The 27,455-nt window shown below is 39.9% G+C and overlaps 2 protein-coding genes across 2 annotated transcripts in view; both read right to left on the reverse strand.

Annotated features, from left to right (window-relative positions):
• Positions 1-14,185, reverse strand: part of LOC139636990 (sarcoplasmic/endoplasmic reticulum calcium ATPase 2) — a 30,854-nt gene extending 16,669 nt beyond the window's left edge. The window contains exons 1-7 of the mRNA XM_071505443.1: positions 13,291-14,185; positions 11,811-11,930; positions 11,618-11,635; positions 11,444-11,526; positions 10,266-10,370; positions 6,411-6,549; positions 352-518 (exon numbers count right to left, since the gene is read on the reverse strand). Of these exons, the coding sequence (XP_071361544.1) occupies positions 352-518; positions 6,411-6,549; positions 10,266-10,370; positions 11,444-11,526; positions 11,618-11,635; positions 11,811-11,928 (630 nt within the window). The 5' untranslated portion in view covers positions 11,929-11,930; positions 13,291-14,185. The remainder of the gene's footprint in view (positions 1-351; positions 519-6,410; positions 6,550-10,265; positions 10,371-11,443; positions 11,527-11,617; positions 11,636-11,810; positions 11,931-13,290) is intronic.
• A 578-nt stretch (positions 14,186-14,763) lies between these two features.
• Positions 14,764-20,663, reverse strand: pold4 (DNA polymerase delta 4, accessory subunit). The gene is made up of 5 exons (XM_071505493.1): positions 20,503-20,663; positions 19,178-19,290; positions 18,713-18,796; positions 16,269-16,380; positions 14,764-15,052 (listed from the first exon to the last, which is right to left on the reverse strand). Exons 1-5 carry the CDS (start codon positions 20,646-20,648, stop codon positions 15,028-15,030), a joined length of 480 nt encoding a protein of 159 aa, XP_071361594.1. The 5' UTR covers positions 20,649-20,663; the 3' UTR covers positions 14,764-15,027.
• Between the last annotated feature and the right edge of the window lie 6,792 nt (positions 20,664-27,455).

The following is a 27,455-nucleotide window of genomic DNA, read 5'->3' on the forward strand; positions in this document are numbered from 1 at the left end:
GTTACAGCTTCAAACATTAGTGAAGAGGCCTCTGCAACAACCCACTGTCGCAGTGAGTGTGGCCAGAGAAATACCTTACAGTCAGATTTCTCATTTGGGTTTAGGTTTATATAGTGGATTAATATACATTTGGTTCTGTAGTGAGTATTTACAGCGGCAGGTTTTTGGTGTGTGTGTGTGTGTGTGTGTGTGTGTGTGGGTAGGATTGAGTCAAAATAAACTACAGTGTGTGTGTTCATGCTCAAGCAACATGTCACTCGACATGTTCCACAACAGTGTTGCTCATTATTGTTGACAATGACAAAAATCTCCTTCAAGTGTAACGTGACAGATGTGGTTGTTGAGACTCACAGAGAAGAGCATGTTCTTCTTGTCCTGGTTGACAGCTCTGGGATCTGGTACAGGGTCTGTGTGTTTGAGCACTGACACAGATTCGCCCGTCAGGATGGACTGGTCCACCCTCAGGGTGGTGGAACGGATGGAAGTCAGCCTGATGTCAGCCGGGACCTTATCACCGACTAGGGAAGCAGAAAAAATCTTTATTTCATTTTGTGTTACTGTCTTTAGACAACTGTGGTGTTTGAATTCAATCCTGGTCTGTTCAAAGTTCAGTGACTGTTGGACCCAAATGCAGAACCACATGGAGGCAGGTACGTGCAGTGAAAGTTCTTTAATGATCTCAACTAGAATCACTACCTTGTGGTTGTTTCATCCACCAAACAGCCAAATTACGGGAAATATGGTCACAATCTCCCCTTCCTGATTTACATCATTGAATAATGGTCAAAAATGTTTTTTCAGAACATTATGATGTCACAGTGAAGTTGACATTTGATGTTTTATATAAAAAATGTCATCACTTTATTTTGTCCTTATAGACATTTGACTGTGTCAGTGACCTTGACCTTTGACCACCAAATTCCAATCAGTTCATCCTTGAGTTCAGATGCATTTTTGAGACTAATTTGAAGAAATTCCCTTAAAGGTTACTGAGATATTGAGTTCACAAGAATCGGACGTATGTATGTACAACCAAAAAATGTCCACAGTGCGGAGACATAACAAAAAGCAAAAAGTTATGAGCAGGCTGGAGCACTGGTGACAAACTCGGGGTACAAGAACAGAAACCAGGCTGGAACTCCACATAGCAGGCAAGCAGAAAGGAAAAATACTGGGGAACAAGACAGGAACCAGACAGACAATCCAATGAAGAGTGAGGGGGCAGAGACTGAATACACAAGGAGAGAAGACACAGCTATTAGGTCCATCTGAGGAGCAGATTGTGACACTGACCTGTGCCTCTACACCATCCTAAAACTGTTACACAACTCTCTCTTCCACTCGTACACCATGAAGAAACAAGCAAGGCACTGAAGCCTGAGACACACTGATGAGACACAAACTTCATTTAACATCACAACTTAAAATGACCCAGCAGCTCCAATATGGACACCAGGGAAGTTCCCTCCAGATTCTCCTGTAATTGCACATTTTACCGTGTTTGGGTATTTGCGTGTTTCTGTTAGCATGGTGTTTATTCTTCAATCAAAAAACTCTATCAAGAGCAGAGTTAGACTCCTCTCTGCTCTCTAGAGGAGTCTAACTGTTGTTTATCAAAAAAAATACCATTTCGTCAAATATAATCTAAGGCAGTGGTTCCCAACCTGTGGGCCCAGGCCCACTCATGGGTCACAAAGATACTGCAAGTGAGCCAAAAAACAATGTAAAGCAGTACAATTACGGTGAAAATTATTGATATAATTTTCCACTTTTTATTAGGTGGAACAATGTCTTGATGCTGCTCAGCAAGCCACATCACTGGTACAGAAAAGACCTGCATGGATTCTTCTTAATGAAGCTTCATGTAAACAGTGAATAAGATCCTGACCTAGATTCCAAATAAAACCAGTCTCACATGGACCAGGAGATCCAGAGAGAGTCAGTAATAAAAACGTTTCCCCAGAGACTTCAAGAGGAAGTCATGTGTTGATGATATGATAAAACTTGTTTGCTTCATAAATAACAAGGACACATTGCTGCACATGAAAGGTTAGCATTCCTTCTTTTGGACAAGCAGAGCTGTTCATAAACTGTTTATAAGTGTTTAAAGACGTCTGTGAGTCAGAGAGACCCAGAGAGCAGAGACAGAGACTGAGCAGCTGCAATGACACATCAGATCTGTGCTTTCTCTCAGAGCCCAAGAGACCTGTTACAGCTACTACAAAGAAACCTGAAATATTACACTGAATCAGACCTTCCTTCCTCAAGTCAGTTTTAGGAATGTCACTTAATGTAAAAGCATTGATTTAACAATTTTGTTTGATTAATGTCTCAAATCTTATTTATTTAAACAAGGAATTTATTTGTTAAAATGTAAAAGCCTTTAGGTATCTATCAATGTTTGAGTGGAAATCATTAGATTAGATTTGATGTTTTTTCAGTTAATGACAATAAACCACTATTTGTCAGTTAAGGCGTCTCCCAGTGGAGGTTTTCCAGGCACGTCAGGAGCTTGGGGTGTTATGGGGCGATAACCATGATATTTAAATAATGACGTGATGATATGATGATCGCGGATGTTTGGCCTTGTGGATCTTTTGTCTATCACTTCATCTTGTTCTTTTCACTGTGCATGAAGTGGAATTGTTCTGTTCGAAAAGAAAGAGACAAAACACAATAACACAATTGAAGAGGAATTTGATTGACAGCATTATTATTTTTTCATTCTAATTGTCCATAGATATCATGATACTATTGTTATGGTGAATTATTTTGGGAACGATAATCGTGTAGTGAAAATCTAATATTGTGGTAGAGCCCCAGAAACAGCACAAGTGCACTCAGTTCATGTAAAATGATCTGTACAGTTAATGTTTTCATGTTTAACAGTCATTTGTTGCTCAGACTGTAAAGACCTCTTCAGGATTTTGAGTAAAATAAATCAACCTGACTCGATTCGATTGTACAGCTGTGTCATGAAGATCAGATTAAATTCACATCAAGCTTGTTAAAATTAAAATATCTTAAAAAGCATCACAACCTGGTGTCACAATAATGCCTACCACACACCAGAAGACATTAAAAAAACTGACACCTGCTCATCGCGCTTGCACCTTGGTGGATTGCTATTTTAATGGTGCAGTGTTTCATACAGAAACTGATTCTGTTTCTGGTGAGTAGCTTAACATTGTGAATGACCAGTGAATCCAGTCCTGACACATGCACGTAGCAGCTCTGTGCTCTGCACAGAGCTCTAGAGAGAAGCAACAACACAAATCACAACATAAGACATCTTTTATGCTACATTTTGAGAAGTGTGAATACATTTTTGGTTCATTATAAAAAACCAAGTGAACAAGTTTAGTCTAAGTGATGACTGGGAAACACTGTGGCACACTCTGCCTGTGCGAAAGAGGTGCATTGTGTGCCCACCTCTATAGGCGCATATTACTGTCTTGACAATGCACCTTTAAAGTAACAGTGAAACACTGCACCACTGACTTCAGACCAGGTTTCAATGCTTCAAGATAGGAATGCACCAACAATGTTCCGGACTTCATCTCATTTTAAGGCCATAAGCACTCAGGTGCAAGTGTATTTGCTATTTAAACAACATTGGCGCTGGACGGGAAAAATGACAACTCTGTTGTGCTTTGCACAGGGTGTAGGATAGGGCCCGATATGTCAAAGGTTACAGAGTTTTTAGTCTTACACTTTAAGATTCTGTAAAGACTGGGGTTCTTGCGGAGTCAATATTTGCAGGACTAGATTCCTTTGAAATTATTTCCCATCATTTCCCATCATGCTCCTGGTGGAAATTAACATGAAGAAAAACTTTTTTTCTATCCTGACTTTTTCCATCCATCCATCCATCATATATACTGCTCATCTGTACAGCGTCACTGGGGGGTTGGAGCCAATCCCAGCTGACATTGGGCAAGGGCAGAGTACACCCTGGACAGGATGCCTCCAGGCTTTGAAAATGCTCTTTGAAATTCTACATCATTATTATTATTGTTATTATAATTAAATAAAGTTTGTAACACTCTCGTGTATTTAATGGTAGCTTGCTCCTCCTCTGAGTCGCCTCCATGCTCACCATCAGCTCAGTTTACTACTTCCTGTTTGGTGCTGGAGAAGTTTGACAGTGTTCACCTCACTGAGTGTCACTATCTGCACGAGCCAAGATGAAAAAACTACTAATAATATTACACATTTGATTTTATTGGAACATCATGATGAAAAAAACCATAAGCTCTTAAAAGCACAACACCAAATCTGAAACTCAGGTGTGGGCAGTGATTCAGAGGTCTGGAACCAGGGCACATTAACAGGTCTTTCTCAAGCAGAACACATCATAGCTGGTACAAACACAAATGTTATACTGTCTAAATCTGCTGGTCTGCAGAATAATGTGTGATGACAATGGAAACAAGTTAATAACAAGCCACATGACATGCACAAGTTACTGGCATTGTCAACCCAAAAATCCACAACTGTACCCAAAAAGGCAGACTGAGAACACAACAATAAGAGTGAGCCACTGTAACATAAACTCAGCCTCTAGCTCTGATGGTGTCACAGAGTTCCCACGCTCCTGAGGACCAATACTTTTACTACAGTCAGAGGGGCACTGGATCACACACGCACGCAGGCATGCACGCACCAACGCATGCACGCATGCACACACACACACACACACACCTAACCCTGTTTCCTCTCTCTGAGCAGCTTAAAATATCTGTGGGTATCTGGAGGATTCAAGAGTTTTCTTATTGGGTCAAGATAAATGTGTATGTGTGTGTGTGTGTGTGTGTGTGTGTGTTGATTTTGTCTGTGAATAGATCTCAACATTTTTACTCAAATACAAAACAATGAGTCAGTTCAGCTGTTGAATGTTGAGTAGAATAAGGACCCGTCTGGTCTCACCTTCAGATAAATTTTGGTGACAACACCCAGAAACAGGTTCGGAGGCAGCGAGAGATGTTGGCAGCAACACTGCTGATGAGGTTATAGTTTCCATCTCCCAATGAGACTGGCAAACAAAAAAACCCCACCACCAACCAATTTACATCCATGTGTCAGACTCATATAACATATGTAGTGGAGACTGTGAAGGAATTTAATGGAAAAGTAATGATGTCACAGTGAAGTTGACCTTTGACCTTAGGGATAAAAAAATGTCATCGCTTTATTTTATCCTGTTAGACATTTGTGTTAAATTGTGTCACAATTATGAATTCTTGAATTATGGTAAAAAAATGTGCCTTGTGAGGTCACAGTGACCTTTGACCTTTGGCCACCAAATTCTAATCAGTTCATTCTTGATGTGAAGAAATTCCCCCATGTGTTACTGAGATGTGGCATTCATGATGATTTGGACGGACAGATGGATGAACTACCTGAAAAAATATAATGCCTCCAGTCAAAGTCGTCACCGGCAACCACTGCACTGGCAGTCACAAACACTCTAAAACTCTGAATGCACTCGAACACTGAAACACTTGAGTAAAGATGGCACTGCTCAGAAACACTTGAATTGGACAAAAAAGATTTCTACACCAGACCATGAGCTTCAACATCAGATACATCACTCAGAGCACCCTCCTGTCCCTACTGCAAAGCCTTCTGGGATTGCTGCTTTTAGATGTGATGCAATCACATGTTTTCCATGAAGGCCTTGTCTGCCTCTCGCTGGGTTTCCATGACGACAGCCGGACAAGAGGGCAGAGATGCAGCGGCAGGCATGCAGATTATAGTGTTTGCCAGGAATGACTAAACAAAGAAGCCACGGTGTTATTTCAGCCAATTCCAAACAATCACGCAGCAGAAGGTCTTTCCATTCTCATTGCAGCACAACAGACACACTATTAACAGCCTATCAGGTTCAGAGAAACTTTAGGCATCAGTCTTCCATCATTAATGGCTCCTGTTCATATTTTACTTCTTCTCTTGCTTCAGGAAACATCATTAATAATACTGAAGAAAAACTGAAAAGCATGTCATCACCTCAGACCAGTAATCTGGCAACATATTCACACATGCTCAGAGGAGAGCCTTAAGAGACAGCTCAACAGTGTGAGGTCACTATGACCTTGACCTTTGACCACCAAAATCTCATCAATTCATCGTCAAAATTGACATTTGTGCAAATTTGAAGAGGTTGCGCCAAGGCCTTACTGAGATATCATGTCTTCAAGACAGACGGACAGACAACCTGAAAACAATATGCCTCCGGCCCTGACTGTCGCTGGTGTGGAGGCATAAAAAGGCATGGACATCTACCTACCTTTGAGGTGAAACAGTAAAACTGCACATTTCACAGTGTCTCAGGATCAAATAAACCCTCTGATTTTGTAATCAACCACACAGGATGATGGTACTTGTTGTAGTGCTATTTGTCTGCTTACCTGCAACTTCCACAATGTCTCCAGGAACAATGTCTCGGGCTCGGACTCTCTGGACGCTCTTCTTGTCCTGACGGTACACCTTGCCCATCTCTGGCTCATACTCCTTCAGAGCCTCGATGGCGTTCTCTGCATTACGCTCCTGGAGGACAACACAGAAAGATACAGACATGTAAGATGGCTGCTTGTGATGAAGGAGCATATGATGCGTAAATAATTTCACTCCAAAGTAAGGCCACAGGTACTACATGTAAAGTGTTAACACTATGGTAGGACACAGCTAGCAGTTGAAAGTCTGGCTCAGCTTCTCAAGAGTCAGAAGTACGGTGGCCCTGAGAGCTCAACACACTGCAACTTATTTTAGTAATCGAGTATTCTACCGATTATTTCATCAATTAATCAAGTAATCAGACAATAACTTAACAGATAGATACTTAGTAGATAACTACTTTTGTCTTATTAAAGATAAGACATAAGAAAACAATAGTAGATATAAAAATATGCAGAATATAGAAAATATAAAAAAGACAAAAGATCATGGGTCTCTTGAAATGAACCACTAATTGGTTTCTGTTAAAGAAAAATCAACATTTCTATTGTTAAATTGCTACAATATGATCTTTCAAAACTAAACCCAGCTGACTCTTTCTCTCCTGCATCTCTATGTGTGTCTGTGGCCATGTGATGACATCGCTCTAAACAGAAAGGTAGACTGGTCTGTCAGTGCAAAAGGAGACAATCAGACAATCATGTTTTTTAAGCAGGTTTACTTATGTTTAAAAGACCAGCTTACACACGCTAACCTTGGTGGAAAAAGGTTTTCGAGGCTGAATTCATTGTTAACAGGAGGGGTACAGAGTCAGCCTCAGTAAAGACCACATGAGCTCCTCTCATCACATTTAAAAGCAGCAACAGAGGAAGAGAGGATGAGGTCACTAACAGAGAGACAAAGTCTCCATCAACCACCTGAAATTACACAACACCCCAAAAATGAATATAAATTTGCCTAAATCTGTTATCAAGTGGGTGATGTACAGTGCCTTGCAAAGTATATACAAACCTAACACTTCTCATCAGCTGAGAACACCATTGTGGGGATGTTTTTCATCGGCAGGGCTGCAAAACTGGTTGGAATTGAAGGAAAGATGGTCGGCGCAAAATATAGAGAAATTCTTGAGGGAAACCTGTTTGAGTCTTCCAGAGATTTGAGACTGGGACGGAGGTTCACGTTCCAGCAGGACAATGACCCTAAACACACCGCTAAAGCAACACTCCGTTGCCGTTTAAGGAGAAACAGTTAAATATCCTGGAATGGCCCAGTCAAAGCCAAGACCTCAATCCAACTGAGAATCTCTAGTATGATTTCAAGATAGCTGTACACAAGCAGCGCCCATCCAACTTGAAGGAGCTGGAGCAGTTTTGCCATGAAGAACTGACAAAAATTCCAGTGGCTAGATGTGCCGAGCTCATGGAGACGTACCTGAAGAAGCTTGCTGCTGTAATTGCTGTAAAAGGTGGCTCTACAAAGTATTGACTTTGGGGGGGTGAATAGTTATGCATGCTCAGGTTTTCTGTTTTTTGTCTTATTTCTTGTTTCACAATAAAAAAAATATTTTGCATCTTCAAAGATGTTGTGTAAATTAAAAGATACACACACCCCCAAAACTCCTTTTAAATTCCAGGTTGTAAGGCAATAAAATACAAAGAATACCAAGGGGGTGAATAATTTTGCAAGGCACTATATGCTGGCGCTGCAGCTGCTGGAACATCGACAGGGCTGGTTATAATTTATCAAACATTTAAAATTAGGCAAATTAACTTAAGCTCTGCCGTTCTTCTCCTCTACTTTTTTGAAAATACTCATTTATAGCTTTCAAGTACAATAGACAGAGTATTAGCAAAGTAACAGTTGATTTTTACACAATGGAACAAAAATAAAAATATCCTTAAACAAATATAAATAATATAAAATATAAAATATAAAATAGAGTTTGTAGATTTACTTCATCAGTGTTTAAAAAAGCACTCAAGGTGAGTGAACATTAAATCCCAGAGTCTCATCAAAAGATTTAAATAATTAATGGAGGCTGAGCTGTGACAGCAGACAGTGAAGTGAGCAGCACTTTGGAGAGGTGTGAGTAAGTGACTTCTCCCTCAAGAAGAAAAACATGACAGTATGGAGGGTGTTTCATCCTGACACCATCCAGCAGCTTGTTTTAAAATGTTCTCATTGACATGTCGATTTGCTCACAGCATGTAGGATGCATCATTGTGTGGTGCTTCTGTGCACAACTGCAAAAATGTATGAACATGACTTCAAGTGGCAAAACTGAGATGCTGCTGTAACAAACCTTCTCACATGAGGGGGAAAATACTGTTGACTCATTGCTACAGACTGCTGCGTCACTCCGGATGATTCACTGTTAAACTTCAATTAATGCAACAGCATCTACTGTTGGATCCGGACTGATCTCGTCACCATGTCCAGAGATTTAAATCATGAATGAAGTCATGCTACAGGGCCCTCCATGTGTAGAGTCAGACTCAGCCTTTCTGTCAAATCACAGACTGTGGATGGATCGCAGGTGTTCATACAGGTGTGTAGTCATTGTGAGCAGCATTGTTGTGAGCAGAGCAGGAGGACTGGTGTTTGGATTACACTCCAATGGATGATACTGCTGTTAATCTTTCTCAGTCTCAACTTGTAATTGTATACATCAATCTGCAGGGGACAGAGACCACAACTGACACAAGTGAGAAGTGTGTTTCGATTGTGTATGTGTGTGTGTGTTTCTGTGTGTGTGTGTGTCTGTACCTATGCCAAGTGAACCCCAAAGCCTTGTCTCTCTCCCACATCAACATAGATACACTGGTTTGCTTCCAGGAAATAACCAAACAGGTGCGGACACAAGAATTAGACCTTAGTGCTGGTATAGAGTTAATAGTCCAGTGGCCCTGAGGGCTCAACACACAGCAACTATACACACTCAAATCGACAAAACAAATTCAGAAAACATCTTCATCAATTTGACAGCATAGGTGCTGCATATACTCAAAACACAACGGAAGGGATTCCAGGGGACAATAAAAAGTGATGAACCTTCTGGGACGCAGCTTTTGCTCAATGATTTGACTTTCGAAGGTAAAAGACTTTGAAGAACAAGGGCACCCGGGTGTACGTTAATACATGTATTATAATGCATCCACGCAGGTGTGTCCATGACAGGTTGATCACTTTTTTAAAAATGATTTATTCTGATAACAACAGGAAAATCAGGGAGAAAGGGGGTGACCTGCAGCAAAGAGCCACAGGCCCAAGTTTGGACACAGCTGTCGACTACTTGTGGGCAACGCAGACCGCAGTGCCTGTGATTCACCCTCGATTAGTTCAGTGGTCATACGCCTCAGCTCCTCCAAATGTCTTCTCTCTTTATTGCAGAAATTTAAGTAAAAGTAACTATTGTTCATCATTTCTCAGCTTCAACACCAACATGATCTGCTCAGTCTCAACTGGCGACACAGACACACCAGCGCTCATGTATAAATGCTCAGAACAGCATGGGCCACTTGAGTATGCTCTGTGTCAATACCAGGCTTTAGCTGAAGCATCTGCCACTTACAGTAGCTGTGTAGCTGTGCATAACAGCATTTCTTTTTTTAAAGAGTCACAATGATGAATGGTGCAGGTCCAAAGAATACTGATGTGTCATTTTATAGTCATTTAACAATTTCCAAGGAAAATAAATATTTTTTATAGCTGGGGAATGTGTTTACAATTTAGCCCATGATGTGACTGAAACAACGGTGTTGCTCACTTATTGAACATAGAAGAAATGTAAGTTCCCATAGACTCTTTACCTGCCATACTCCTACAATAGCATTGGCGATGAGGATGAGGAGGATGACAAAGGGTTCAACAAAGGCTGTGATCGTTCCCTCCCCCTCTTCAAACCACGCGAGAGTCTATGAGAGACAAAAGACAAGACAGAGAGAAAGTTGATGACTTGTGTGCAGTGTGATACTGTGTCACTGGGCACTAATTCCATTTGTATTGTTGTGTGTATGTGTGCATCACAGATTTTTTATAAGTTATTTTTAACTTTATTTTTATAAATCCATGTCAAGTCTCAAGTCTCTACGTCAGAGTCCAAGGCTACATCCACATGAATACATTTTAGTTTTAAACTCATCTCTTCTTATACGTTTCCTACTCCGTTGACTCTACTCCAGAGACTAAAATAGAGACTTTCAGAAATGCTGCTGCACCTGTTTTAGTCTAACTCCAGGGTTGTGTTGTAGTCTGGACGGACAGAAACAGAGACCTTTAGAAATTATGATGTAGACACCCGGGGTCAACCGGGGTCGTTCCTGATTATCTTATGATAATCTTATCAGCCTGAACTACCAGTGGTGAAAGCAACATGGATAATGAATTACCAGTGTTATTGTGTGCTACTTGCACATGCCCAGTGAATGTGAACAGTCATGTGATACGTGTTTTCAGGTGTGTTATTGTGGACGTTTTAAAATGAAAACGTGTTAGTGTGGACATCGCCCAAATCAAGTCTATAGTGTCTTATGTTGTATGAGCATTTTATCGTCTGCTGTTCAGAACATTGCTTTACCACATCTAAGGAATTCAAAACATGTACTGCATCATCATCATTAATCATCATTATCACCACTACTACTACTGTCTACAAAGAGCCTTAGTATTAATGTGCCAAAAATATAAAAGCTAGGAGATGGGCTCAGTAGAGCAGATGATGCCCTGCTAACAAAGAGACAAACAGACATCAGTGAACACACACAGTAACCTCCTTGGTGAATGTTCCAAAGTCCCAAACCTTGAGTCTGAGTTGAGTTTCAAGTCACTGTGTGTGTGCAACTTCACTTGAGTGTGAATATAGGTGGGTTAAACTTATCTGTCAGTTCATACAAAAACATAAGCTGCTGGAAATGACTATGATTACTTGTGTATAGATGTTGTGTATGTCTTTGCTTGTTATTTTGCATACAGTTGTGTGTTTCCTTACAAAGGAGATGCATGCAGCCAGCAGCAAGATTCGCACCAACAAATCCTCAAACTGCTCCAGGACCAACTCCCAAAGGGATTTCCCTGCACAAGAGACACAGTGAGCAGAAAGAAAGACTTTGATAGATAGCTAGTTAGATAGCTAGATAGATATATAGATAGATATATTGCTCACCTTCTTCAGCTGGTAATTCTGTGAGTAAAGATGAACGAGAAAAAGAAAAAAAAACATCATCATTATCACCTATACATTTTTTTATTTGATTTATAAATTACAGTGCAGAAAAGCTAGTTTCCTTCCCACAAGCATTTCTATCATGGTTGACATCCAGTTTTACTGTTGTGTTTAATAAATAAAATCAACCTACCGTTGGGACCCCATCTCTCCCTGTTCTTCTTCAGCTGCTCACAGCTCAAGCCTGTAGACTCGTTCACACAGAAGAAGCCCAAAACCTCCTCCACCGTCTTAGTATGAGCATTATCCATCACTGTGGAGGGAGGAGTAGAAAGAAGACAGGCAATATTCAGACCCTTATTCTACTAACTCCCAGAGGCAGTTACAAGACTGAGAGAAAACCAGGTCAATTCAATTCTTCTAAAACTACGGGAAGGTACTATGGCTTTAATGAAGATATTTTGTGTTAAAGGTGAAAAACAGAACATATTTTTGCTGTATTTAACATTTTCATGATTTTAATGATATGATAGTTCTTATTACTCCTATTTATCATGTCAGGGCTGGAGCACACTGACTGGACTAATCTGATTTTCAATAAAAGACAGTATTTGAGTAGTTTCAACATCTGCAGGGTAACCGGCTACTTAAATGTGGTTCTGTTTTGGCACCTAGGGTGACAAATACACACTATAGCTGCAGTGCTTGGCTGGGGAATCAAATGTACTGTACAGCCAAGCAACCACACAAACTGGAGCCCGCAGAGACAAATAGGCCCAGGAGACATGACTTACTATCCATAGGGTGTGAACTGCCTCTGACAAAAATATCTCCTTGTGTTGCATCACACTGGACAATATTTATTTCTTTTCTATTTTTTAATTCTGTGTTTCTCTACTTGGCCTCAAAACTCCATTAAAGATCTGACAATTTAATGCTCTCTTGACTTTTGCAGGATGAGACGTCCCTCTTTGAAGAAGACTAATGGCCTTTTACAAACAACTAGGAGCCACTGGTCAAATCGGCATATATCCAATGCACCAACTAGGTTTCATTTAAATAATGATGTAACGGTAATTAACTATTAGCCCGTTGTTCCCATGATCCGTCCGCCGCTATGTCCGTGTGCAAGCGAGCAGTCTAGGATAATTCAAAAACTTTAAACTTTATTTAACAGATTGTCTATGCCGAATTTGTCACAATGCTCTCTTCTCAAAGATTCGTAAAGGCATTCAGTCATCTTATATGAAGGCCTGTGTTTGAGATTATTAAATCTATATGATCGCCCTAAAATCACTGACGCCACTCTGCAGAATACAAAACCAACCGACCGCCCCATGCTGACACAGCTGACTCTACATTACAATAAAAATATGCAGTGTTAAATACTTTATTTGTTATAACGAGTGGCCTCGCCTTATCCTAGGTAACATGGATGACATAACGGCAAACACTCAGGGACATGTTGCTCATGAGTGATGAGATTCGCCAGCAATTTGATATGTACTCTTATACAAGATATGTCAAACGACAGGTGACGTATCATAACTGTCAAAAGCCTTGTAGCCAGACTAAGCTAGCAGTCGGGTAGTGAGCTATATGGATGACTAGCTAGCTAAACAGCTAACGGTATGTTCAAACGTTAATCCGTCGGAGATGAACAGGTTGCTTACCAGAACGGTCGGTCTGCCCGTGTGTCGTCTCTCCACTGTCTCTACAGTTTTAGTAAGTCAGGATATATCACAGAACCATGCGTTTTAAATGGAAAAGGATCAAAAAAACACTCAAATATATTTTACGGCAAGCTATTTAGTTTTACTGTGACAGCCGCTCGTGAGTGAAATATCACCCGATAGATATTTCCATTGAAGCAGAGTAATTTCCGAGAGGTAAAAATATTGACTACTAAAAAATACGTCTTCTTTAATGCAAATGTTTCTCTAAATATGGTCCGAGACTAGTTACCCATACAAAACGGTGTTATTACTCATTATCCCGGCTGCAGGAGCGTCTGTGTGTCAGTATTATTCAGGCGTAAAGATACAGCATCCATTCACATCAAGTTAGACGATCAAAAAGTACATCCGGTCTTAAGTTGCAAAATAAAGGCCTCTCTTTAAGAAATGTGGCAGGACATGATCAAAACGAATATAAATTTCAGGAAAATGACTGCTACGGGATATTTCGAAAAAAAATCCTTAAGTACTGCAAAATCAACGAGAAACTGGCAGTTATATTTCCTTCAACTGATTTTAGACTCTTATTTCATATGAAAATCGTCTCACTTCCGGTGTTACCGAGGCTAATTCTCCCCGACTCTGCTGCCCCGTAATGTATGCGCTTATGGCATTTAGCAAAGCGAAAACCCCAACGGAGCAAAAAACAATCCAATGAGAAGCCCAGCAGTCAGACTGGCACAGAACATTAACGAATGAGCGTGTAGAACCCTCCAAAGTCCCGCCTACTGGAAGATTTACTCCAAAAACGCCCCGCCTCTGATCCCAGTCATCGAGTTCCTAATCAATCAGCGGGAGATGCGTCCACCATAGCTCAACTGATCGACACACGAACCAATCAGCGTTGAGCTGTGTGTGATCGACTGCAAGCCAATTGAATGAATGTATAATGGTCACCTTCCCGACGGGCCAAACATAAACACAACCAGGATTACTCGATTACTTGTAAGCATAGGAAATTAAAAGTAAACACTATTCTCTTTTCTCAACTGTCTTCTCAATGGATATACATAGATACAGACATACATGTAAATAGAAGTCCTGGGAATGTTTGTATACTACTGTCATGGAGGTATTATCCATGATTTTTGTTATTGGGAATATATTCCAATAAGCATATTTATGTCTTCATTGCCATAACTTTAACACTACAAATGATGAACTCTTTCCAATGTGTTGGTAGAGCTGCAAACACACCCACTCACTCTCTCCCTCATGTATCTTGGGGAGTTGAGTGTGGGTTAGGTCAGTTATAAAAAGACAGGCATATGTATGTCAGTGTGTAGACCACATGCTAGATAGAAAAGTGGAGCAACAATATTTGGTTGTGTAACGTTATCATTTGTGTCTCCTGTCAACAGTGACCAAACCCCTTCTGCAATTAAACATTAAAAAACAGAAACAGGACAGTGTTTGTTTGTTTTTTTAATAAAAATGTTCATAAAACTTAGTGTGTAGAAGAAAACAAAGTTAAACAGAAAAAAAAAACATCTGGATGTCCTGTCATTCTTCGGTCTTCATGCTGAGAGAAGGATCCCTCTTCTGTGGCTGTGGCGTCTCCCTCTTTATATTTTTTCTCTAGTTTTAAAAGGCCTAAGGATATGAGTTTTTACATAATTGAAAATGTTGAGACAAAAAAGAAACCTGAGTTGACTTTTGTTGGGTGTGTTTTCTTCACAAAGGATATTCACTCCACAGGCTGAAAGACAAACAACACAATCACTGCAGAAATGCTTCACATCAGTTGTTTTAGTATTATTCTGTCAGAGCAGAATGTCATTCTTGTATTTTTCAACACCACATAAAATTTGCAGAGATCAAATGTAGATATATCTTATTTTTTTATCACAGCATGATGCATTCTCCACTAAATACTGATGTAACTAACAGTAAAATGCTGCACGTGTGGGAGCCTGATTTCAACATGTATCTTATTTTAGGATCTTTAATTATGTATTATCTTGCTCTAATCAGGGTAATCCCTGCAGCTTTTGCCAGTTTATACAGTCCATTGATCAGCCATGTGATCACAACAGATATAACATGTACAAAATAAACATTACCATCATCTTACAAAATATCATATGTCTTCTCTTTGAGGACAAAGCAAGTTTAAGGAGAAACATAAATGACCATAATGAATACAGAACATACAATATTACAACCAACATTTCAAAATATTTTATAAAATACAACACTATCAATGTCATCTTAAAACATCAACAGCTAAAAAGGTTAGAGGCAAGCAAGGCAGCAAATTCTGTACCAGTGTTTCCCCTATACACATCGGTGGGCCAGTGGATTGTCAAAAAATCCACAAAGTTTTTACTGGCCATGTTGGGTCAGTCCCTCTTCCGGCCCTATTCTGGATGCCGTCATTTATGGGGAGGCGGGCATATGATTCAAAAGCTTACCCAAACAAGACGCCACCTATCTAGCTGCAGGTAGGGCAGGACCTAAATGGGCACCGGTGGTGTTTTTATAATTTTATATAATTATATAATTATAATTATTTTTTTGTATCTTATATGTTAGCAAAGCAGTGATAAAGGAGTTGGACTCTGCAGTAGGGCAGACTGTGGACAAAAAAAAGATACTATGCATATAGTACCACTGTTGTAGTACGCAGTTGACTGAATTATAATTGATCCAAAATAACGATAATAATAATAATAATAATAATAATAATAATAATAATAATTTAGAACAATGTGCATTGAAGCTCACACTGGTCTGCACCTCACTGTGTTCCTACAGTTACACTGTGTCTACACAAGATGTGTTAAGGCACAGCAATGAGTGTAGGTCACCTGTACTTGCTGCTCAGAGCCCAAAACATAATCACTGTGACTCTGAACATAAATGTGAGAGTAGTGGGATGTAACTGTGTGTGTGTGTGTGTGCGCGCGTGTTACCTGAGCTTGTAGTCAGGGTCAGTGTCTGTTTGCAGCAGCAGGTCTCTGATCTCCTCAGGTGGGTTCAGACCATGAAGCTTTGCTCTCTCCCATCTCTGCAGCCTGCTTATACCTGAAAGAGAGGAAGAGAGAGAGAGAGAGAGAGGGAGGGAGAGAGAGAGAGGGAGATAAATGATTCAGTGTTTTGTGTGCTCTACCTTTCCCCAAAAAGAGTGGCCCCAACAGCTACAATCCTCCTGGACCTTAGAAAACATGGATGTAATGTCCGTGATCTCACCCACAGATTAATGAAGCATGAACATTTTAAAGGTAACTCAGTTGATCTTTTTCACTTAAGGCTTCTGTCAATGATGGCAAACATGCCCAAGAACCATCCTTAGCACTCTTAGACATTAAAGCTGCATTTGTTCACTGTATAAAGGCCACATGGTGAACATATTCGCCAACTGCTTCAGACTCAGAGCAGCATTAGCATTCATAGGGAGTTGTTTTTCTGGCCATTTAGTTGTCTTTACAGGGACGTGTGTGTGACATGACCTACAGAGTGAAGTAGAAGCATTTGCTGCAAGAGGATACAGAGCTGTTGTGTAAGCAGGAATGTTAGCATTCCCAAACCACAGCATGTAATGTAAGTGCTTGTAGAAAGTAAAATGATGTCAAACATTAACCAAGAAATTATCTCTGGTAGACAGACACCTGGTAAAGTAACAGTGTAGCAAGAACTGTAGCCACCGTCTCCATGAGTCATCCTAACTGTCCATCATCATTACATCATTAGGCAGTGACTTACATGTGAGCTATACTTGATCATATTTTTTTCTATATCAACATAACTGAAGGTAGAGTGACTGATTTTACAAAGTAGCTTGAAAAACTACTAATAACTTTGCTCCCTTGCATTGCACAGCCTGCTCATATCGTTTGTTGAGTGACTAGAGGTTAGAGGTGTCAACAATGTGATAGTGCAGAGATTCTGTGCCATGAACCCACTACTATTTCTCATAAACACTGTGCCACGTTAGCTTGGGGCGCTGACGTACAGACACACACAGAACCTTTGCTGACCTTCGTTCCCCAAATGTTGCTGAGGTGAAAACGTTGACGCCATCTTTCAGACTCCTGCTATCATTTGGCTCTCTTTCGTCATCTTTAGCCCATTAGCCAATGCAGTCTCCTAAATAACAAATCAGTCGCTTATGACAGTACATTGTTGACTTCAGACGAGAAGGGGGGCCTTCATCAGTCCTGTCTTCACACTTGTCATCCTCAGTTGATAGCAGGTGCCTGAGAATAGCTCTGCTAGTTGGCTATTAATGTTACTGTACCGATGGCAAACTTTGCACTGGCATGATTGTGTATATGAGCAACACTGATGAAGAAAATATGTTTATGTTATGTAATCAGCAACAATAAAAGACACTCATACCTTTACACTAGCTTCCTGTCCCACAGTTGACCCACAGCTGTCCCAAAACAGTTGTGCACAACCATCCCACAACTGTCATCGTCCCACAACTGTCCCACAACCATTCCACAAACACCGCACAACCATCCTGAAACCATCCCACAACTGTCATCGTTCCACTACGATCCGACAACTGTCCCACAACTGTCATCATCCCATTATCATCCTTCAACCGTCCTAGAGTCTCACAACTGCCCTGCAACCATCCCACAACCATCCCGCAACTATCCCACAACAGGCCCACAACTTGCACCGTCCCACAACTGTCTTACAACCATCCCACAATGGCCACTGTCCCACAATCATGCCACATTACTCATCCAATTCCAAACTGTTCATAATTGCTGAACATTGTTCATTGACAGTAGCCAATTAAATTTATTGATCTCTGAGGGTGAGGCGTTCAAGTCTTACTGTGTTCTCTCTGGTAATGTTACATACAGCATCAGCACATTTCCCACTTTATCTATGCCACAGCTTCCACTGATCTCACAATTCAAACTACCTTTATTGTGGGATGGCGAAACTGACACCAGGGGCAGCCACAGCAGCCACACTGAGCAGGCTGCCCGCAGACACATCTGCAACGTGAGGTGTCAGCTTATCATCTCAACACGCCGAGGATGGGCCCCATTAATCTGCCGACCAATGAATGGGTCGACTGCCACTCTCATGCACAAACACTGAAAAGTTTTTCAACAGCTCTTCCCATTTTGAGAATCATGAGGATCTACTTTTGAACTTGATCTTGATTCTATTCATCATGCAGAACGTAGTAAATCTGTATTTCATCATTTCAAATGAAAAAACATATATGGTAAATTTGCTGCAAGACAGCAATTCATATTTATTATATTTCAGTTCACATCACTTTATCCTATCTCCTGTATTTTTTTAACCAAAGTCATATTTTACAATATATATAAATATATATATGTGTGTGTGTGTGTGTGTGCACGCACGTGCATGCATGTGTTACCTGTGCAGGGCCCAAATCTCCAGTCCAGGTCAAACTGCCTGAGCTTGTGCAGCTCCTCCTCTCTGACCGGCTCAGTCTCAGCCTCTAGTTCATCAAAAAGATTCATAGTCACAAATACACAACATGAACAAAGTTGGATTAAAAACTAAAAATCAAGTTTTCTTTTGTTTTACAAACAATAGCTAACCTAATAAAATATCTCCACTGACAAAATAATTTTCATACATGGTGATGTCTAATTTTATCGGGCAAATAAACAAAGGTATTAGTAAAACAAAAAAACACGACACAAAAACCCAACAAACAAACAAAAACTTACAGAGACCAGTTCAAATATGAAAAAAAAACATGTGCTATTATGAGTAAGAAAAATATATATTAGCCTTTGTCACAATCTGCAGATGCTGACCTGGATTAAATACACACACCACCTGACTGCTATACAAACACCGGGTTGCTCTTTACCTTTCTGTGGTGGAGGAGGAGTGGGTCTCTTCTCTCGCCCCCCCCTCCTGGCTTTCTTCACCACCTTGAATGAATCAGTTATCAATCGGTGCTTGGTTGTCATGTTGACCAGTCTGAAACAGACACGCACACACGTTGGTGATTGGTTGTACAGCCTCACACATGCAAACACTGAACCACTGAAACCAATACAACCACTGCCACTTTCACAACTTTTAAAAATATCAACGTTCACAGTGTAGTGCATTAATATACTATAAGCTCAACATCAACTCAGCAATGATTGAGAAAATCTACAGCTCGTCTGTCTCTGTGGTACTGAATTGATTTGCACCAAACTTGGTGGAGGGACGGGGGAGGGAGCAGGGAAGAACCCATTCAATTTTCATGCAGATGTAGTTAAAGGGGCAGATCCAAAATTGTTTTCATCACTTTCTTCAATGTGTGGGCCTTGTTTTGTTTGATGGAGGTATGATTTCTGAATGTCATTCTGGTAATTACTATAACTATACATCTCTGTGTGGACCCTGATTTGTGCTATGGTCTTTTTTTCTTCTGCAATACAAATTTTCACTATTTTTGGACTTAGCACCTTAGCACAGATGATTTGTGAGTTGGCCTCTGCTGTTCCCTCATGTCCTACTAGGTTGCCAGGTTTGTGGGCACCGCACTAGAAATGACCTAATCATGTTTGAAAACAAGAGCAGCTGTTGCCTCATAATTGTCATGTCATGGTGCTGGTCTTGCATTTGAAACCCTTTATTTAAATGTACTAAGCCTATACTTGTCAATCATTAATTATTGAGCGATAATTAACTGGTAACATTTTGGTAATGCAGCATGTGGCTGTTATTTACCACAAACATTCACGTTAATATCTGAACATGTCTGGGCAGAGGCCATGTTAGTTAACTTGCAAAATAAAACTACAGTGAACACACACTCAGCCATTCGAGTGACGCAGGAAACACATGAAACTCTCCCAGTTCCATTTGACAGTGTCGATACAGTTGAATCACGTAACGACACGCGACGCGTTCCCGTCTGTCCCCACGGTTTCACTCTCTAAAGGTTGGTTGCACGGACGCGAAGGGTGACACGGCTCCGGAAGTATTAACCGGTTATTACGCTTTTAGAATCATCTGTCAACAACGTTACATTTCACCGTCTCAAAACAGACAGAAGAGCCACCGTATTTATCGATAATCAGAGCTGCAGGGATAAGGCTGATCAATACAACACAGACGTCTTTCGGCGTGCGCAACGTAACGTTCGGTAACGTTGTTTAACAAGTAGGAGTTTCCTCCTCCGTCTGCTGAGCTTACCTGGTTGCATAAAAGCTGACGGGAAAAGAATTCTTCCGATTGTGCGGCGCACCCAGCAAAACGACAACGACGTCTCTTTCTTCTTCTTCGGGGGCAGTCAAAACCGGTTCTCCCCTGTGCTGCCGCCTGCCGTTCACTTTGCGCATGACAGGTCGGCAAGTACGCTACCGCAATACACTCAACACAACAATTACACGTTTATATCGCACTGGTTCTCTTTAAAGGCGGGAATTCTGTTTGGTTGATTTGTAGACAAGTCAAACTGACCCACTGGATGATTTAAATTACACCACGGGAGGCATGAAGATCAGAGTTATTAGTTAGTTTCTAATGTAATTCACATCCTTACAGGTTTTTAGGCCTACAGAGCTTATAACAGAATTTATTTCAAATTTGTAATTGATTATATGACTTCATTTATATTTATATTCATTAATACCTGTCTATTATTGATAAAAGACTTGTTCCTCTATACATTATAATTTTCATGCAAGGTTATTAGAGAAGAAAGCAATGCCAGTAAATCCCCAAATCACACCTGTCTAGCAACCAAGACATCCTGTTTTAGTAGTTAAGATGCCATGGTACTGAAGGAAATGATTCATTTCATATTGTCTTGCACTGCCATTCAAACAGAATTAGAAAATCTTAATCAGTCTATTGATGATGCCATTGTTATGAAAATTCACAGTTGTTACGTCCTGTCCAGCTCCTGTGGATATTTTGTTTATTGTTAAGTTTATCTTCCCTCCTATTTCATTTTGAAATGACTTACCTGTAGTGTATATGGTTCTTTTGCTTCTTGCGCTTGCCACATTCCCACCTTTCTCATGTTGTTGATAATGTCTTAGCATTGTACTGTTTGTCTCAAGAGTTCCAGCATTTTTTCTGGAGTCCTGTTTGGTTTCTTTTGGTTTTGTACTCCTGCTTGTTTTGAATCTCCAGTATATTCCCTAGTGTTCATCTAATGATTTTTAGATCCTTGCTTGTTTTGAACATCATAAGACACTTTACCTTTTGTCATGAAATCTTTCTTTAATCAACCTGCCTACATTAGGGTCCTCCATCTTGACCCTGAAGTAATCACTAAATATAACATGCACTAGGCCTATGTTTTTCCATTCATTCATATGGGATGGAGTTTCTTAGTTGACCTTGACGAAGCACAGGTCATTCAGACAGTCTTCAGACCCCTTCACTTTTTTCACATTTTGTTATGTCACAGTTTTTTGCTAAAATCATTCCAATAATTTTTCTCTCATCAATCTACACTTGATACCTCATAATGACAAAGTGAAAAAAAAGGAAAAACTGAAATAATTTTTAACACATTTAGTACTCAGATACCTTATTGGGCACCTTGGTAGTGATTACAGCCTCCAGCATTATTTTCTTTTCTTTTTTATACTTTATTGTGTATGTTTATGTCAATGAAACAGTATATTTCTTGTTATTTGAAGTTTTTTTTTTAATCACCCCACCTCTGAGCATAGTGCAAATATACGACAAAAGAGTGAACAGCAGTATAGCTATTACTGATCATAATGTGTGTCTCCATTCCATATTTGCATACATATCTATACTATCATTTACCCACATATATACTGTGTGTACACATATATACATGCATACATATACATACAGTCAAATAACTATTTATATATATAGACATGTTGTGCGTCAGTTTTTATTTTATTTGCTATCAAAAATTAATAAAATATGAATATTTTTATTATTAATATTAAATAACTCAAAAATTAATTGGAGTTATCCTCAGGGGCACCAGCCTTAACGGCAAAAGATAGCCAATATTGTACAGTTGTACAGTCTCAAATTGGTTACTGTTTAAGGGTGTAAGTTCTACTGAGAAGAGGTTGGAAAGATTCTTCCTTGTGTGTGTGTGTACAAACAAAGGGAAGATAGCCAAATCAAATTGGTTGCTGTGACCACATGACCTTAACAAAGCTACCGCCACATGGCATGTGAGGGAGGGAGAGTGTGAGTTTCTTTGATCAAAGCCAGTTCAGGTAGTCAAAGGGTGCTAGGTTAAAAAGAGGGTTGGCTACATGTATGTATGAGGACATACAAGTGTCAGTTAACAGTGTGGCTAACAGTAACATACAGATAACAACAACAAAGCTCAGAGACATTAACTAGATCTGTACATGTACATCAACATAGTTAACAATCATGTGCTCAGCCGTGTTGTGTTACGCTGTACTAATTAGGGTTAAGCCGCGTTAACGTGACCTAGTCCTTGGAACAAAAAGTGAGAAGGTCCTTCCCAGTGTTGTCTTCACAAAGTCCAGAGAATTTGTGGTGACATCCTGGTGGAGTGAAGTCCTGTCCGGCTGTGCGGCCTTTGGTGTTGCAGAGGAGGCCGCTGGTCGCTCCTTCGTTCTTCTTGCAGAGTTAGTTGTTCCACACTAACTCTGCTGTTGCTCCTGTTCTTGGGAATCAGCTGCAGACTTGGTGTCGTAGCAGCTGGAACTGAAGTAATCTTGTTCACTCTTTGTTCCTTTAGCAGGCGCTCGCAATCGCTGCTGTTGAGGAAGAGTGAAGTGGAGCAGTCTGCTGTGAGCAGACCTGCAGTAGAGTTGTTGGTCCAGGTAGCCGTTGTGCTGACCTGGTTCTGGGAGCCTTGTTGCACCCATGGTGAGGCCAGAGAGAGAACAAAGGGGCACAGCTGGTTTTATTGTCTGATGACGCCTTGGGTCACACGTCACCCAGTGTCCAACACTTCCTGTCAGTAAGGGTCTGTATGGGGGGTACTCATCAGGTATGAAAAGTGGGGAACTGTGGGAAATGATGTTCACAGGACCCTTCCTTTGTCTGTAGAACAAAGGATCATGTCTCCCCCACCCTGAATGATCTGAGTCCCAACAGACACATGCATATACCTACTAACCTATACCTATCTAAACACATTACACATATACATATGCACATATGGAAAAAACTAATAAATATATTGAATATATACACATATGAATAAATAAAAAGAGAAAAGCATGATGATTTATTTGGTATTAAAGGCTTTCTTATTTTATATTAGAAGTAGACCAGCTACTGCATTTTCATGTTAGTTTCATGTGTACTACATAAGTTATCTTCTTCCTGATCCATCTAATAATAAAGATCTTTTCCAGCTTCCTTTCATTCTCATTAATATTGTAAGTTACCTTTTCTATATTCTATATATCTTCTACTGTTTGTAGCCATTTGTTTATTTTGGAGGGTTCAGTTTTTTCCAGTTCCTTGTTATTTGCTTGAGAGCTGTAATTCTCAAAATCCAAACAAGGTATAATTCTTTGTTTTCCAGGCTTTTGGGGTGTGTTCCTATGAGAATATTTAGTTTTTCTAGATGCCCCATTTTCCTAAATGTCATTTCTATCATGTGTTTAATATCTAACAAATATGTTTGGATTTTTTTACATGTGTAAAAATTAAATACATAATCCATGTTATTTTCCCTGCATTCCCTCCGACAACGTGTGTTATTTTGTGTATACTTGGACATATCTGATGGTGTTTTGAAGTATTTCACATTCATCTTCCAAGCATATTCCTGCCAATAAGGTGACTTAATATAGAGGTAAATATCTTTGAAACTCTGGTTCCACTCATCATCAAGTATAATGGTTTTCAGTTCTGTCTCCCACTTTTCTTTAATGCACTGTAAATCTTCAATTTTGTTTTCCTGTAAGTATTTGATAAATTTATCCAGTAATATTTTTCAGGTTATACTTTGAAGCATCTTCAAAATATGTCTCAGGAGGTGGTGAAGATCTCCTTGAGTTTTAATTTGGACTTTTTCTTTCAAATTGCTTCTCACTTGCAAGTAACAATAAAAGTGGTTACTGGGGAGAGCATATGTGTTTGTGTTTGTATTTTCAAAAGTATCTGCTCCTTTTTCAATATAGATTTGGTAAAATCTAATGAGTCCCTTACTTCCCCATTCTTTAAAACCATCATCCAAGCTATTTTGAGTAAAGTCTGGGTCCCATGCTATTCCTCTTAGGCAAATGGGGTCTTGTTCTTCAATTTTAATTACTTAACATATTCTTCTCCAAATTTTAAAGGTATTGCATATAGAAAAGTTATTTGCTTCGACCTGCATTTTTTTATTGCCTGAGTAAATCAAAGTGCTGAGTGATTCCACCAATTTGAATTCAATTATCTCCCATTTAGGACTCAATTTATTGTCAATCAAGCCAGTTCCCCTGCTTCTTTTTTTTGTTTTAGGATTTTGAGTTTGACTCTTGGCTTCTTTTCATTCCATATACATTTTCTCAAACCCTCCCAAACCTTAACACATGTAGTTGTTATATATAAGGGTAGGTTCTGAAATAAAAATAAGAAGCATGGTAGAATATTCATTTTAATTATGTTCATGTTTTCCACTAGAGTGAGAGGTAAAATTTTCTGATTGTATTGAAGTCTATGGGAAAATGGCCCTACTTCTCATTTGATTTATTACCTCAGCAAACGTTTTCCTGATGAGTTTGAGGTCTCTTCTTCAATACAACATGGTGTTCATTTTTTAAATTATGGTCCCATTTAGAGGAAAATAGACGATAAAGCAGGGTATGCAATAAGGCGGGGCTACTGTGTGATTGACAGACTGTACCACACACAGCGACCTGCCTGATCAGGATAGCGTACAGAGCAGGTCAGATCCACTCCTCACTCCTCCTCAGCTCCACCTTCTCCTCCAATTATGCTTTGTTTTGGTTTCAAAAAAACCAAGATGGTGACAGACAAATTACAAACTGAAGCCTTTAAAATGGCTGTTCACAAACAAATGGGTGAGGTCACCGTGGGTTACCACTCGCTTGTGTGTAACTTACAAGATAGATAAACAATGATAATAATCTTTCACAACTTTAGAAGCTTTGTAATTTTTTTTTGTAGGAGCCAAAATGTGTCTGTGTTGTTTATTATTTGTTTAGATTGCACAAGTTTATTTTGGTTGTCATCCCAGCAATGGACACAAGGGTGTGGTGTCACATTATTTACATGTTCACTTGTATGGTGAGTTCAGACAGGGTGAGTAGGGCTCCGATATTTTCTGTTGACCATTTTATTTGCTCTAAGTATTCAAACACAGAAATTGCTGGTCAGTACCTGGGGTATGGTTAATAAATAGTATCAATCCCATCTCAAGTATCTGGACTAAGCTGTGGATTTGTACGAACATGTTGCAGTTAATTAATCGTTAGTTTGACTTTTCAGATTTCACTAAATCACAGAAGTAGTGGTACAGAAAATGATGTCAGGATATCTACAATCCCATACCAGTTAGACTGATTTTTTATTTAATCTAATTTGATTTAATTTTTTAAAATTTAGAACATGTCAGTTTCTAAATTGACTAGCATTTGTCATCTTGAATTATTACTTTAATTCATGTTGATGAACACTGCTGATAATAATGATAAGAATTAGCAAGCAGCAGTGGGAACAGAAGTACAATAATATTAGCTGTGTATAATAATTATAATTACCTATACCCTCCATCCATCTGGAGAGATCTCGGCTTTGCAGTGATGGCTGAACTCTTCATGGTAACCCATGGTAGCTCATCAGCTTCCTCAAAGTGGTCACAGGGTCCAGATAAAAGTGTGCTGATGCGATCTTTGCGGCTAATGCATCAATCATGTGGTCAGATGTAATGTTGATGATGGATCTTAACCAAAGATGATGATGATGGGTGACAGGAAGCCAGAGGACAATAGTAGCCTCTCTCTCTCTCTCTCTGTCTCTCTCTCTCTCTCACTCTCTCTCTCTCTCACTGGTTGTAAATATCCAAATCAATACAAATCTTTTTGACCTGTTTTACAGTTGTCTTCCTTGGTATTTTCTGCTCTATCTCTTCTCCATCCTGACAGATCACTTACCACATAATATAATCTAAGGTGTGTGCGCTTGTGTGTGTGTGCATGCACACATTTTTGTTAATTCTTTGGGACCTTGTCAGGACTATAGCCCGGTTCTAATAAGGTAGAACATCATCTCTGATCTCCTGGTTAAAGTTAGGTATAGGCTGTCCGCAATCAATGGAAGTCAATGCAATGTCCTATGTGTGTGTGTGTGTGTGTGTGTGTGTCTTACGTGTGTGAGGTATGTCCTCTTGGACACAAGTCGTCAGTCTGACTGGCGACCTTGGAACAACATTAGCAGGACTTCCTGTTCTCTTCAGCTTTTATTTTATGTGTTTGTGTAAACCTGCTCTCCATCCATCTTTATTTTACCTGCTACCTCTTCTCATTTCCTTGTGCTTCTGTTTCCTTCCATCCTTTCCCCACCCCCACTTCTTTTCTCCATCTTTTTTCACAACCTCCTCCTTATCCTTTGATCCTTTTATTCCCTTTGAAGAGAGACAGAGAGGGGAGAGGGAGAGAGAGAGAGATGATATTTTACCACTTCCTGGTTCTCATCCAATGGCAGTCCGTTATCGACTCGTCATAAGTGACTGCTATATAATGTAGAATTCAAAGAGTTCAGATGGCATGAGACTGAAGGCAGCTGAGATTGAATTATTGTGAAATGTTATCTCCTGGATATGGTTTGCAGTGTTTATTCGGATGTGGAGAGTGGTAGGGGTAGGGGTAGATGGCCTTTTATACAAGATTAGGTCTACTCCACTCACTGTCATCCATCTTTGACATGATGGATGCACGTAGTTTAAATCATTAAATATTTAAAGTACACTACACTTCTCAGTATTTCCCCCAGGATTTTTCTCAGCAGCAGCAGGATCGGTGCCGAGGTTGGGGAACCTGGGGATTGGGTGGGGGAAGTCACCTATGACTTATGGCTCGTTTGAAGGTCACATAACCGCTGTTCCTTTGGTGACAAGTTCACATGCATTAGTCAACTGTAACTGTCCACGCGACCAAATTTTAAACTGACTTCATGAAAAGTTTCCTCGTGGTGAGCTAGCTTTGATT

The sequence above is a fragment of the Trachinotus anak genome, unplaced genomic scaffold (assembly GCF_046630095.1).
Source record: "Trachinotus anak isolate AG129_WGS33_773 ecotype Australia unplaced genomic scaffold, CSIRO_AGI_Tana_v1 ptg000019l, whole genome shotgun sequence".
NCBI lineage: Eukaryota > Metazoa > Chordata > Actinopteri > Carangiformes > Carangidae > Trachinotus > Trachinotus anak.

What these genes read in the sequence shown, in the direction of transcription:
- pold4 (XM_071505493.1), bottom strand. Translation starts at nt 20,648, where the DNA reads ATGCGCAAAGTGAACGGCAGGCGGCAGCACAGGGGAGAACCGGTTTTG. An exon ending in TCCTCCTCCACCACAGAAAG is followed by an intron (nt 18,797 to 19,177) that starts GTAAAGAGCAAC and finishes TTGATGAACTAG; the next exon opens with AGGCTGAGACTGAGCCGGTC. An exon ending in GAGATTTGGGCCCTGCACAG is followed by an intron (nt 16,381 to 18,712) that starts GTAACACATGCA and finishes CCTCTCTTTCAG; the next exon opens with GTATAAGCAGGCTGCAGAGA.